General features: G+C 40.6%; 1 protein-coding gene across 1 annotated transcript; it reads left to right on the top strand.

Annotated features, from left to right (window-relative positions):
• The first annotated feature begins 10,074 nt into the window (after positions 1–10,074).
• Positions 10,075–12,243, top strand: LOC109955868 (uncharacterized). The gene is made up of 2 exons (XM_020592432.1): positions 10,075–10,380; positions 10,786–12,243. Exon 2 carries the CDS (start codon positions 10,893–10,895, stop codon positions 11,724–11,726), a length of 834 nt encoding a protein of 277 aa, XP_020448088.1. The 5' UTR covers positions 10,075–10,380; positions 10,786–10,892; the 3' UTR covers positions 11,727–12,243.
• The last annotated feature ends 1,651 nt before the right edge of the window (positions 12,244–13,894 follow it).

The following is a 13,894-nucleotide window of genomic DNA, read 5'->3' on the forward strand; positions in this document are numbered from 1 at the left end:
CAGGCTTTGTGCCAGTGATCAGCAACAACAAGAATTACACCTTCATAAACTTTAATTTTGCACAAAAACTTCCCAAGTTTCTGTGTCAGTAGTATTTTATCTTCACTTCAACACATAAATTTGACAAATAAAATTATCTACGCAAAAAGGTCAAAATGCATAATTACTCAATTTCTGGCTGCACATAGGGACCATTATACAGGTTTCACAGCAACAGTGAAGTAATGACATACTGAAGAAATGTGAGAAACCCTCTTGAAGGATATAACATCAGATGAACTTTGCATTGCAATTTTGCACAGAACAAGGGCTGTGTGTGTGTAGTATTTGGCCCTCATTGTTTACACCGTAGTGAAAATCTTCACTATCAGATCAGTGTGGAAAGCAGTAAAAGTTACAATGACTATGGGCATAGGCATTTACAGTTAATCAAATCAGTCACACTGATAAAGCAGACAAAGCTTTTATCGATTCCTAAAAGTAGTTGTTCCTAAGGGGCAAATTGACCGTAAAAGGCTGGTATTGTATCAAAGTGTTTTCCCCCACCTGGATGTTTCTCCCCTGTTAAACATCGTTTCCCTTAGTGCCCCCATCAGTGGTTAGGGTTAAGGTAAGGTTAGATTCGAGCTAAGTTACTAACGGGAAACACATGCTGACAAAGGAATGCACTTTAACACAACATTGACAAAAACGGCTAGCAAAGCCTTTGTCTGGGGCCAGGAGGAGCTGACTGGGCTAATGCTCTCCTGTGCAGCGACCACTTATGTAGCTAGCTAACTGCTACTCTGCTGTGCAACTGCAGTGAGCTGCAGTGACTTCTCCATCCATTTGTGATGATCTTCTTTTAGTGTTCCTCTTTAGTGGTGTCACTGGACCTTTGAGAGTGTTTAACCTACGTTAAGTAAACAACTGTAACATTAACGTGGCGCCATGTGTTAAATGTTTCTTGCTAGCTTAATCCACAGGACCACAGACATACGTTATATTATGTCTACGCACAGGGCAGTATGCCTCAATAGCAGGAAAGTCATTCAGTTCTGTTGAAAAATCACTCCTCTTCATAACAGAAGGATCACGTCCCACATACACTGTACGTATGTAGTGATTCTGTTTATACCTTTTCTCCTAATATTGTTTAAACTAGCACAATGCAGACTTTACTCCATTGCTTCATACTGTTTTTCACTTCCTGCCCTCCGTCTGAGTTTTGTGCACCACAATAGTCATATTTGCAACCCACTTACTGAACTTGAATCTTCTTACATTTTTTTTTACAGCTTACAAAGCTGAGTGGTGAGAGTAACATCAGAAACACAGTTAATGCTGTGCTACTTGGACTAAAGTCCAGACGAGTATAGTAAACAAGTGATGGGTAATATGTGTAGCATCATGCTACAAAGTGATCATGGGAACTGTAGTTTTTCCAATGCTAAAAAAAAAAATTATGTTACCTAACCTTGCTAAAAGCAGAAAGGTTGCAACTTTCAACATTAAGTGTTGTAGTGGTTGGTGGCTTGTCTTAAAATATGAAGAAAAAAGGAGGAGTTTAGTTTTCATTCAATGGCCAAAGGAAAAAAATGCTAAAATTGCATTGAGTCACTGAAGCTAGTGGGACAGAGGCTAACCAGGTGTGACAACATGACTTTGGTTCTCTATACAAACTGTTTTATAACTACTTATAATTGAGAATATGTCTGATATGAAGTTGCAAATGGTGCTGGCGTTATTTCCCCTTGGTCTTATGGTTGTGGAAGAATGAAGGAGGCCACGGAGACAAAAAATAAGGAAAAACTGCACTAAATGGGTGAAATGATGAAAACTACAGCAACACACTCAAGGGGCTTTCCCGAACCTTTCTCTGAAGAGCCAATCACGCCCATGGGGCCTGCCGCCAGTTCAACATGCTGAATTGTCCAAAAAGCTGCCAAAAGGGTTTGATTATTGCCAACAGTGCGGGAAACATCACAAAGACGAGGGTGGCAGACGCTCACCAATGGCCTGACAGTGGCTGACTGTTGGCTTGGTGTGTTGGCTTGGTGTGTCACATGCCTAAGACCTGTTCTTAATATGGACATGAACAACACACAAATTTCTTAATTTATTTGGTTCTGTTTTCCCATAAGTACTGAATATCAGTCTGCATAGAGTTGGATACACACTACACACTTTCACACACACAACTTAATACCTTAATTTAATAATCCCTTTGTCTCCTTTGTTAATGTCTGGTGTTTCATCTACTATGTTATGTCCTTCGTCCTGTAAATGTGCAATTTTGTGTTGCAATAAATAAATACAAAGTTGCAAACTTTATCGTACTGGACTTTTTTTTAAGGGATTCAAGTATTTTACAATTTATGGTTTTAGAAACCCAAACTTAGAAACATAATTGTAGATATTAGAAAAAATTTTGCCATGAGTTAGAATAAGATGTTTACCCTTTCATAAGATTAGTGGGTTAGAATGTGGGTTAATATGGGTATTGAAAAAAATGTTGTTTTTTTTTTGTGAGCATGTAAAAGAACCAAATTAGGTTACACTAAAAGACCATCTTTAGCTTTGGCTTTAGGCAAAGATTAGAGATATGGAGAACAGTACAAACCTTGATTTATGTTTCTTGAAAATGTTTGGCTGCCTAAATATACACAAAATATACAGTACCACACATTCCTCGTGCAAATCTTAAATTGTATCTGAGTTGCAGTGACTTAGCAGGCGATATGGCCTGTCTGTAATATTTCCTTGTTATTCCCCTTATGATATAACTGCAGGTTGTTTGCTCAAAAGCAGGAACATATTTAACTTGGGAGTCAAAACAATGTAAATTCAGTAAAACAAAATGAAATGTCAGTGTGGTACACATTATCTGTCAACTGCATAAATTTTTCTCGTATATCAAACAGTTTCATGGTTGACTTGCTGGAAGAGGATTAACACCCAATTTATATACCTTTAAAAAGGAAATACTGACTGCTAATGCTGTAGTTTGTAATCCTCCCAGCACTCCGGGCATGGATGTGTTCAGTCTGCTAGCTTGACTCTCAGTATGCTGGCTGGCCTGGATAGCTGATGACTAAAGTAGTGACTGAGGGAGTGCAAAGGCTACAGGGAAATCAAGAGTTGTTGTACGCAGCAGCTAAGAGAGGGACTTGACAGTGTCAAAGGATTATGTTCTGTGGGGCTAACAATACTAATGGCACTTCTTTTGCATTATGATAATTGCAAAGACAAAATTGCCACCTAATTTCTCCCTGTTTCTAATTATCAGGCTCTTCAATGGAAGCAGGCAGTGGGAGCAGAGCATTGGCAGGCAATTAAACTCCTGCAATTATGGCTCTATTGTAAAGCGCAGCTTTACCGAGGATTTGTAGAACAGAGAGTGATTGCTCTCTGATGCAATTAAATACAGGATAAATCTGGTGTGTACCTGCGAACGGATCTTTTAAAGTTCAGTTCTGTGTTTCCTAACAGCCGCTCACAAGCCAGGAAACCTGAACCTGTCAGTCTGTTAGGGAGGTCAGCTGCCAGCAGAGCCATATCCACGCATCTGTTGCTGCACCCTCACTGGATGCACATGCTTGCAACCAAATCACTCTCACTCTGGATTCCAGGGAGAGAGAGAGAAAAAAACAACCATTTGCATAGAGAACATTTCCAGGGAGGCATGCTGGGTAGGATTAGTGCTCCTCTTCCTCTAGTGTGTCGGAGCGAGCAGTGACCCGATGCAAATGTGTGTGCTAGGAAGTTTAGAGCTATGAACTGTGGGATACAGAAGAGCGTGGCCATCTGGAAACTCAGTGACAGGAAGGTGTTTATGAGAGACTAGGGGGAACAAAGAGCCACAACCTACTTTGCCTCATTTTGTTGTACAGAAGCCACTGATGCCGTGTAGTGTTGCTAAAAGGTTGGTTTGGGACCCAAAGGATGGAGATATAAATTGGTCAATAAACAGGTTTGAAGAAAGTAATATCCAAAACTGCAAATAGTATAATGTCAACAAATGAAAGACTAGAACTTCTTTGTACTTGAGTTGGTGAAAGTCAAAAACATTGTATTTTTGGGATACCATACATATAGAAGCTGTATGCCTGAAGCTGTAGATACTGTATCACAGATCTCGTCTACTGCATAGTGACATTTTTAAGTTATATTGAAGTCTAATACAACAGCCCTTCAGTGATCATAAAGGTTATAATTTTCAGTTTTTGTTGAAAAAAATTGTTTCAACTGCAGTTTATGGTGCTGCTGCATTGTATTGTGGTATACCAGCAGGTAAACACATGACTTTGCCCACCCCATTTGTATCAACAAGAGCACTCAGAGAGCATGTGTACCTCCGCCAAGGCACAACATGCACTCAAGCAAATGGGTCGAAAAATGAGATCCAGAAAAACACCAAATGTGTCCTAAAATCCGTGATCTGGATCAGATTTAGATCATCTTTTAAGGTATGACAGACAGGTATACTCTGCATCTGACCTGAACATTTCAGGGTTCTATCTTCATTAGAGGCCAAGTTATGGCAGAAATTTTAAATGGGGTTTTCTATGTTAACTTTAAATGGCCATCAGATCCATAATCCAGATCAGATCTTGATGAAATCTGGTTGGATGATAGACACCTGACACACACATGTAGGGTGGCACTTACAAACACAACATGATTTTGATAACTTATGATGGAGATGTGATTTTTTTTGACCCATGTTAAAATAGAAATTTGTGTACATGTGTGATTTTTTTTGTCTGTGTGTGTTATTTTGTGACCTTGATGTTTGACCTTTTTCAGCCAAAATCTAATCACTTCTAGGGTTGGTCCCCACCAATGTCTGTACCAAGTATGCTGATGATCCATCCAGCCATATTACTGTAATCCTGCTAACCAACACATGGAACCAAAAACATAACTTCCTCGGCAGAAGTAGTAAGAGTAATATAAAATGCCTCTCTGTATAATGCAGTACACTTCAACAGCACCACAAACTGCAGCCTTCAAAATATGTTCACAGTTTTCACAATTCTGTGAAACAGGTTTAGTAAAGCATCACGTTCATGAATGTAACTGTTGTATTAGACTGCAATATTTTTAACAGTGTATCTCATAATGCAGTAACTGAGTGCATCCTGTGCAGGGCAAAAGCCCGATTGACATAAAAACCAAGGATGTTCAAGGATTTTTAGATTTAACCATGCTGACCTTGAATTTAATAACAGAATGTTTGCTGCCCTTGAGAATTTAAGACACACAGTTAGCAACTAGCTGGTGAACAGAGCCAGGTATTTCCCTCAGGGGTTCGTGGAGAACACAGTAAGGATAAAATAAGAGTGAATATTGGGCTTATATTCACAAGGTGATAATATGTAATTACTGCATTTACAGAATGTTGCAGTTGAAAAAAATATTTTTTTCAGAAACACAATTTCAGTCCTTTATTTGGTGACACCTGAGGTTACATGTTTTAATAAAGAAGAAAATCATGTGGATAGTATACCCAAGGCAAGCTAAGCCAAGAGCACCTGTGATCAGAGCTCATCCTGTGTACATGTGGGAATGGTTTTCCATGCACAGGCCAGAATGCTACAGGCACTGTGACTATTTCAACTACTGTTAAATTATTGTTGAGCATGTTGGAGGTGTGCTGGTTCACAAAAACTGCAGTTAAACCCTATCACCTTCAGTTTACATTGACTGTTATTTTTGCTCTACTTCTTTTTATATAAAAATTAATCTGTTGACAAAACACTACAAAAATGTCCACGTGTTGCTGTGTAAAACCATTTTGAGCAATAACACTAACAAAGCACCGCTAAGCTTGATGAAAGTACAGCTCCATCATATGTTCACCTGCTGAATATAAAGTGTTTAACACAACATTCTTAAAAACGTTTGTTAAATACAGTTGCAGGAGAATAATCAGTAAACACGAACACTTCTATCAGAGACATAACATTATGAACACTGGATGCATGGATTGATTATTTTGAATGCCTTCTGTGTGTATAGGCAATAGGAAAACCCTGCAGGAAAAGCTCACTGTCAGACAGAATGAACTACTATATAAAAAAATAATTACTAAAGGCAGATTAAATGGCCAGTAGTGAACGAAGCCATCTGTAAATAAAGTCAAAAATGGGTTTGGTATAATGAACATTATAAGGACTAAATCATAATAATGTTTGCAGTCTAGTGTTTACAGTGATAAATGATACAAAACTTGAAATTCAGAACTTCTGACAAATATAAATTCTGACCATATGAAAAGGATCTGACAGAGAAGTCAGACAAGGATGGAAGCCAATAGTTAAATTTATATATATATATATATATATATATATATTGAAAACTACAGAATTAGGGTATATTTGCTCTGATGTATTAATTTTGCATTTTTGCAGTTCTTTCAACATGGTCAATTAATTGTTGATATAATTGATTTTTTTTCTATAAAGTCCATTAACTTTTATCCTGAGGCCAGACAAAATAGACAAACCAAACACAAATGCTATTATCAACTGCTGTTGCCAATTTAAATTAGAGACAGTGCCCTTAATCAAACTGTGTGCAATAATACACATAAAAGCATAGATCAACAAGGTTCAGCTACGCACCATTCAATTTAATGCTGAACCAAAAAATGCCACCCTTTTATATCATGGTGCTAATGTACTTCACAACATCAAAACATTTGTTAGGTTGTGTGATTGCTTTGTAAAGCTGTTTAGCTGATGACGCTAAAGACATCATTTTCGTTGACAGGCCTCATAAATCAAGAGTTGTCATGTCAGTTTTGTTTGTTTTTTTACCATATGCTTCTTTCCACTTTTTTTTTTTTTTTTTTTTTGTAGATGATAATTTTTATATATTTCCATTGCATCATTATTAATCACTCTTGGTATTGCATATATTCCCACCACTTTTGTCCCCTTCCACATTTGGCACCAGCTCTTTCATGCCTTTTCTTCCTGTCTCTCATGTTCCTCTGTCACAAGTGTCTTCGATGAAAGTTTCCTGCCACTGTGTGAGACACATCTGCATTGCAGTGCCGAGGGAAAAGCAGCAGCTGAAGGAGAAGCGAATGTGTATGAAGAGCTTGATAAAGGGATGCAAACAGAGGGCGAGAAAAAGGAACTCTAGCCTGTCATTTTCCAAAATAATGAATACATGAGTGACAGGAAAACATCACTTCATGCATCATTTGGTATATTACACCACTGTGGTTTTATTTATTTATTTATCTGCCTTTGGTGCAAAAACATTCCCATTTAAACATAAAAAAAATTGAATACAAACAACCATTTACACCTCAAAGTGCTGTCACAGGGAAATCACAGAGAAGGTCACCCACCCCCACCTCCCTCTGAGCCTCCATTATTAATGGCGTCATCATTTTTCCTCTGTTCACCCTATTTCCCTTCTGATAGTACGGCCTGCTTCATCGTGTTCTGCCATGTTTCTGTAATTGCTCCAACAGCCTGCCTTATGCTGAGCACATAGTTTGTTTTTGTGTGTGTGCGTGTGTGCGCCCATCCAATGGGCGTGTTGCGTGTCTCTAACTGTGTGCATATGCACATTTGTGTGTTGTTCTGTCTCCCCACCAGGGCCAGCTGTGAGTTTGTGGGGCAGAACCAAGCCACAGGCAAGCTCCACACAGAGAGTGTGACAGCCTCCAGGCCACCATTGGTTGATGACCGTGAAAACACTTGCGCTTAACGTAAAGTGAGCGACCGGCTGTCACAGTGAGGCAGTGCATTTATGTGCAGCCCTGACAACAGCACATGAAGACCCTATACAACTAGACTCTGCAGTGCTACAATAAACAACAAAAGGGACAGCCCTACAATTCATAATAGCAGCCACTTCAGACACCCCAAGTACGTACTGTAGCAAAGAGGGAGAATAGCAAGACACAACCACTACTAGTCATCACAGTCTTTGGAATTTTTTTTTTTTTTACTTAAATTCTAGTGGGCAGGAGTGAAAACCGAGAGTGGCTGGTAAACAAAGACAGGCATAGTGAGCACGCAGAATGTCTAGACAGTCGCATATGCCAGCCAAGGCCAGATAAAGTGAGGAGTAAGTGTTTAGAGAACTGCAGGAGCAGAGGCCAGTTTTGTGGAGGAGGTGTGAAGGAGTGAGTGACCAAGCGTGAGCACAGCTGCCTTCACCCATCATTAAATGAAACCACTTAAAGGAAAAAAGCTCAACTCAAAAAGGTCAATGCATGACACTTCTACAAAGCCCTGATGGTTTTATTTTGCCATCTGGAGAATAGTTTTGTCTTCGATGGAGACACAAAATGGTTTGAGTATGTGTCGGAAGATACTTTGCTCAAAACCCTGTATTTTTATTCAGAAGCTCAATTTCTTCATCTGTCTCATTCTCACCAGCAAAGGGGTTCCTGAAGTTAAACTGAGAAGCAAAAAATGACGTGCCAACATCATGTAGTAAGGAGGGATGATTGCAGAGATGCTTTTATCAATAATTTTAACCTCTCTGTGGTTAAATCAGACTTCTTTTACCCCCTACCCTCTTGCATTTCTTTCCTGCCTCCTTTTGTTCTCTGTCTGAACACACACACACACACACACATGCGCGTGCGCACACAAACACAGTTTATTATGCAGTAACATTACCAGATCCCCTTAGGCAGCTGTGCATCTCTGTATGACTGATGAGGGTAATTTCTCCCAAACAACAGAATGATCACTTTGGTGGTGAAAGCTACAGACCCTCCCTCCTCTCTGTCTTCCCTCTCTCCAGTTTTGTTTTAGTTTACAAAAAAAAAGGCAAGAAATGAAAAGTTATTTGTTACTATGTCTCCTGCAGTGTCTGAAATGGTTCTAGAGAAAAATAGCTCTCCCACCATGTACATATGAATAAAAAAATAAATAATTCTGCAGATCCAATCAATCTATTGATTCTTCAGTGATGATTCTTATTCAAACCCTGCTAAGACATACACATCCAGTTTCCACTTTGCCAGCTGGAATTGGGGGTGGACAGGGTTTCCTTATTTTTTCCTTGATTACCATAGGGATCCAATATAATACACATGCCACTATGAATTAGGCTCACAGTAAGGACTGGGCTGAGCCACAGAGAGTTTATACTGTCTGTGTACTACTGTGTACCATGGGATACACTGAGCAGAGAGTAGTTAGGACTTGTCTGCCTCTCTCTCTTGGCCTTATAGGTTCAGGCTCAGTGGGCTGTCTTTACCTATTCTCCCATCTGTCAGTCACACACAAAAACAAATCCACCTGTCGACCGAGAGTGTGGGCTGAACAGGGCAACGCTACAGCTGTCTGAGTCTGACTCTGTGCAGAAGGGAGCAAGCCAGCGCCCTCCACTGGCAATAGAACGCCCATTAGGATGCTTATTACCCCCACCTGTCAGCCGCATCTCCTCACCTGCACAGATTTGCTAGTCAGATAGAGACAGGCACTGTTAATACAGCACCCTGAACATGAAAGTCATGCCTCTAAGCTTTTTTGTGGTCCTTGTGTCCTTGATCACAAGGGCTCTCCAGCTTGGTAACAATATAACAACCCAAGCGTTAAGAGACTGGCATTCTTACCGCGCCACTTGATTGCCTCAACAATGAAGCTATTAATGCTGCATTATGTAAATTGTAATGGTAACAAACATCTAATGGGATAAAGGCTAAGTACAGTGCAATTTAATGCTGCTGACTTTCAGTGGCTCTTTGAAGGATGTTTTCAATTATAACAGAGCTAATTTAATTCATTGTTTCGTAGCTGAAAATGCATTTTTAAAGGTTCAGTGAGTCTCTATTTCAGAACTCAGGTTTAATCAGTCATGTACATTGAACACTGGAACGTCCTCTAAAGAGATTGACAAAGTTGCTGGGGATCTACGTTCTCAGTTTTAAAGGGACACAGTAGCCCTACCCTCTGCTTTTTTCCTCAGATGGCAGGCTTCAGTTGTGGAGGGGAGGGTGGTTCATCTAAAAGATGAAAAGACCTGTGCCTTTAAGAGGGCTGTCTCCCCTTTCCCTCATGCTCCCCCTCAACCACACAGACACTCCTCCTATGAGCATTTGTGAGGCAGCTCCTGTCCCTTATGTCTCTTGGTGGGGAACAGAACAGGCTTCCCAGAGCATCACTGGAGACCAGACAGAGCTCTAGGGAGGACACCATAGGTGCAGACCTTCATGCAACCCCAGCCTCTACAGTGGATGCCAAGATAAGCACAAGGAGAGAAAGCGTACACCTACTCACGCTGGAGTAAAACATCCAGGAGTCCAAAACAGGAGGTGGAACTTAACAGCTGGACAGACCAAGAGGCCAGTTTTGAGTTGAAGGCGCCACAATCAGCAGATCAAAATCAAGAGCACTGGACCGGATCACTAAGAAAAAGGTGGAGTCTTACTTTTGAGCTTTTTGTTTCTCTATAGAAAAGTTTTGTTAAAGAAGAATCAAGAAAGTCCATATCCTTCCTCCATATCATTTGCAGCTGTTAAAGATAAAAGCATCCTATGAAATGTATGCAAACAGAGGAAGGAGGATCATTTAGTTTTGTAATTATTATTTTTTAATCTATTTCCAGAGCACTTTCCAAAAAGTCATTTGTGGTATGAAATTGAGATGCTCTTTAAAGAACATCTTCAATGGTCCAGGCAGTGCTCTTAATTCACCAGCGTTTATCTTATTTCTCCAGCTTTTTCTCAGAAAGAAAGCATTAAAGACTTCACTGATATTGCTCTTTGGGAGCAAGTAATATTTCTTATATGAAGTCTTGAAACTTTACATCTGTTGACTGCAGGGAGAGAAAGGTGCCATATACATAAGAAAATGATGCTGAGCTGTTTTCCATGTGGGAAGAACGTGTGTCTGGACTAACACTGCAGTGGAACACTGAGGACAGCAGAAATGTTCCCAGGGTGTGGAGTGGTCACTGGCCAGAACCAGTGCTTTACCAAAGATGCTGTCAGGCCCCACCCAGGGCTTGACTCAAACGGACTGGTCAAAATGGAGAATGGGATAATCCTGGGGACGTTCCCGGTCTTCCAGGGTCAAACTTACAGCAATGCGGGCCAGCAAGCATCAGCCAATGTTTCCAGCCCGCTAAAGTCAGCACCACTACTGGTCCCTCCCCGTGCACTCAAACTAGGGCAGGAAGGGTTCAAGAAAGTCTGTCGGACTGAGGAGGACAGTCCCTGTCCCTTTCCAGGACTGGCCGCTGGGGTGCTGGAGATGCGTGTGAAGGAAGGAAGTAAAATCCGTAACTTAATGGGATTTGCCATGGCACGGATGCAGGGAGAAAAGGCTGTAAGTGGGGGAGATGTGAGTAGTGGTGGGCTGAGGCAGGTGGTCTTCACAGGGTCAGGTCGTGCAGTCACAAAGACAATCACCTGTGCTGAGATCATGAAACGAAAAGTGGGCTCTCTGCACCAGCTGACCAAACTGCAGTACAAGGTGGTGAAAGAGGTGTGGGAGAGTAGTGAAGAGGGGACATCTGAGATGACAGTGCGCAGGACTGTGCCCTCCATCAGCATCCTTCTTTCCAAAGACCCACTGGATCCCCAGGAACCAGGCTATCAACCTCCGGAGACCCTTAGTGCATTGTGGGAGGAGAAAGACGGTGTCGAATCTGCCTCGCAGACAGCATGCAAGAGACCTCTCGGACCTTTGTCATACAGCAGTTTCACACACTGTAAGAGAGTATGTTTGGGGGAAGGAGTCTCAGTCCTCCCTCCTCAATGACTGGCTGAGCCAGCGTCAAACAGTGGAGAGGACTGATTCAGAGGAGTTCATTCGGCGCTGCCCTCCACTCAAGCACAATGCTGAGACAATCAGAACACTCACTCAGACAGAACAATGCTTTCTCAGAAGAACTGAGTAGCAATTCCAGCCTCCAGAGGTCAGTTTGACTGGAACCTAAAAGCTTGCCTCTGTGTACACATAGCATTTATGGGAGGTGATTTTCAACACGCCCAACATGGTCTCTCACATCCACAAAACTGTGATGAAGTGTGCTAGCGTGCTATAAAATCTTTAACAGGTTCATATACCATTTTACACTGACAAAAGAAAAAGCCATGGATTGCACAGGCTTCAGATTCCTGGTTGCAGTAAACTATCTACAGCCTGTGGACAAAATCATTTAGTAGCATCATGTCACAATCATCTCTATTCCTCTATGATCTTAAGTGTAGCCTTTAAAAATTCACAAGGTAGACCCAAGAACATAAAATATAAACAGCTTAAAGCCACAGACATAACAAATGCAAAACATACCAATTTCATTTGTCTGATTATTAAATCTCATGAAAATAAAATTAAATAAATTCTTTTGTTCCAATAGAAATTTTGTTTTGTATGTCATCTTTCTTATTCACACATCAGTGAATTTTCAAAGCTGTGATTGAACAGAAAATCAGTGTGCTGATCCTTTGATAAGAATAGCGACAGTGAAATTTGTCTGTAGAAAAAGCTGATTTAATGGCAAAGCTGTTGATAAGGCACAGCTCCCAAACCAAGCCAGCCTGACAGAAATGCCTAGGGCAGAAATACAGGCAAAGATTATCATTAAGATAACAACATAACATCACACAACACAGTAGAGAAAAGGATTAAAACTAGGCTTGATAGAGGTTCGCACTACACTGAACCAAGGCAGCACAAACCACTCCTTCCCTTTTCAGCCTAGGCCTACTCACCCACTGTATCTATTGTAGACTACAGTCTCTACCATTTGTCAAACAAACTAATATGCTGAACAATGTGGTTTAAAAAAAGCCAAGTTTTCACTTTAACATTAGGCTCTTGTAGTTCACTGACATAAACAAAATGGCCGCAGACTTTCTCCACTTGACATCATTTATACATCATCTCTCTGCACTCTCACACCATATAGCTACAATTTAAGTTGCAAAAAGGCACCCAAGTTGCCCTAAACAAGACATTTAAAAAGTATCATTGTATTCAACTACTTACGAACTTTTTCCACTTAATTACACATGCCTTCTGGGGATAATAACTTAGACAAGTGGAACCTTGTCTGAAGCTTTTACTGTTGATCTTAATGAAAATCTGTAAACGCAGATATCGGCCTCTAAAAGTAAATGAATCAGAGTGACTCCGAACTGAGGCGATAACTCACTTACAGAGAAAAAGAGAGAAAAAAAGACAGAGTTCACTTTGCGTTCAAATTTATCTTTCGAAGGAATATAGCTTGTACTATTTCATATAGTGGCCAGCTTTTCGACAGCCTATGGAGAACATAATGATTAACCTCACTCTCGATCCCATTAAATGAGTCAGAGCACAACAGAGCACCCAAGGTTGAATAAGAAATGCTGTGACAGCAATACAGCAAATATGTAGCAAACTGCGTGTCCAGAGACTGCTGAAAGGTTATCACCTCGGGTCGTTGTTATCACAGAGTTAACAGCTTTCACCCAAGAGCCTATAGGACAGTCAGTTCAAAGAAATACTGCCCGTACAAGTTAATCTCAAATTGACCTGCATCTATTATCAAACATTAAGAATTCTGGGCCAATTACAAAATGCAGAGTGGTAACTAGGGATAACACCACAGTGCACCTGAGTGAGAAAACAGATAAAAGACACTGACAAAAGCAATATTCCAAAGCTAAATCCAATGTGGCTGGCACAAAATAGCATGGTGGAGGAGTCTACAAAGTGCATTATAAGAATGTGGGCAAGGTTATTTACAAGCTGAGAGTCCATTTTGCCACTAATGTTTGTTTTCAAAGATGCAGTCAAGGTGGATTTGGAGGAGATGCAGGCCCAGGATTAAAATGCTCTATTTGTGTTAAAATGTACTCTATGTATCTGAGTGCACACAGTATTTGCAACACCTGCTCTTTCCATAGAACAGACTAGTTATAGGAGAAAAGATAAAGATG

The sequence above is a fragment of the Monopterus albus genome, unplaced genomic scaffold (assembly GCF_001952655.1).
Source record: "Monopterus albus unplaced genomic scaffold, M_albus_1.0 scaffold17.1, whole genome shotgun sequence".
Lineage (NCBI taxonomy): Eukaryota > Metazoa > Chordata > Actinopteri > Synbranchiformes > Synbranchidae > Monopterus > Monopterus albus.

Bases quoted from the DNA above. Each gene is read 5' to 3' on its own strand.
- LOC109955868 (XM_020592432.1), top strand. From the start codon at position 10,893: ATGTTCCCAGGGTGTGGAGTGGTCACTGGCCAGAACCAGTGCTTTACC.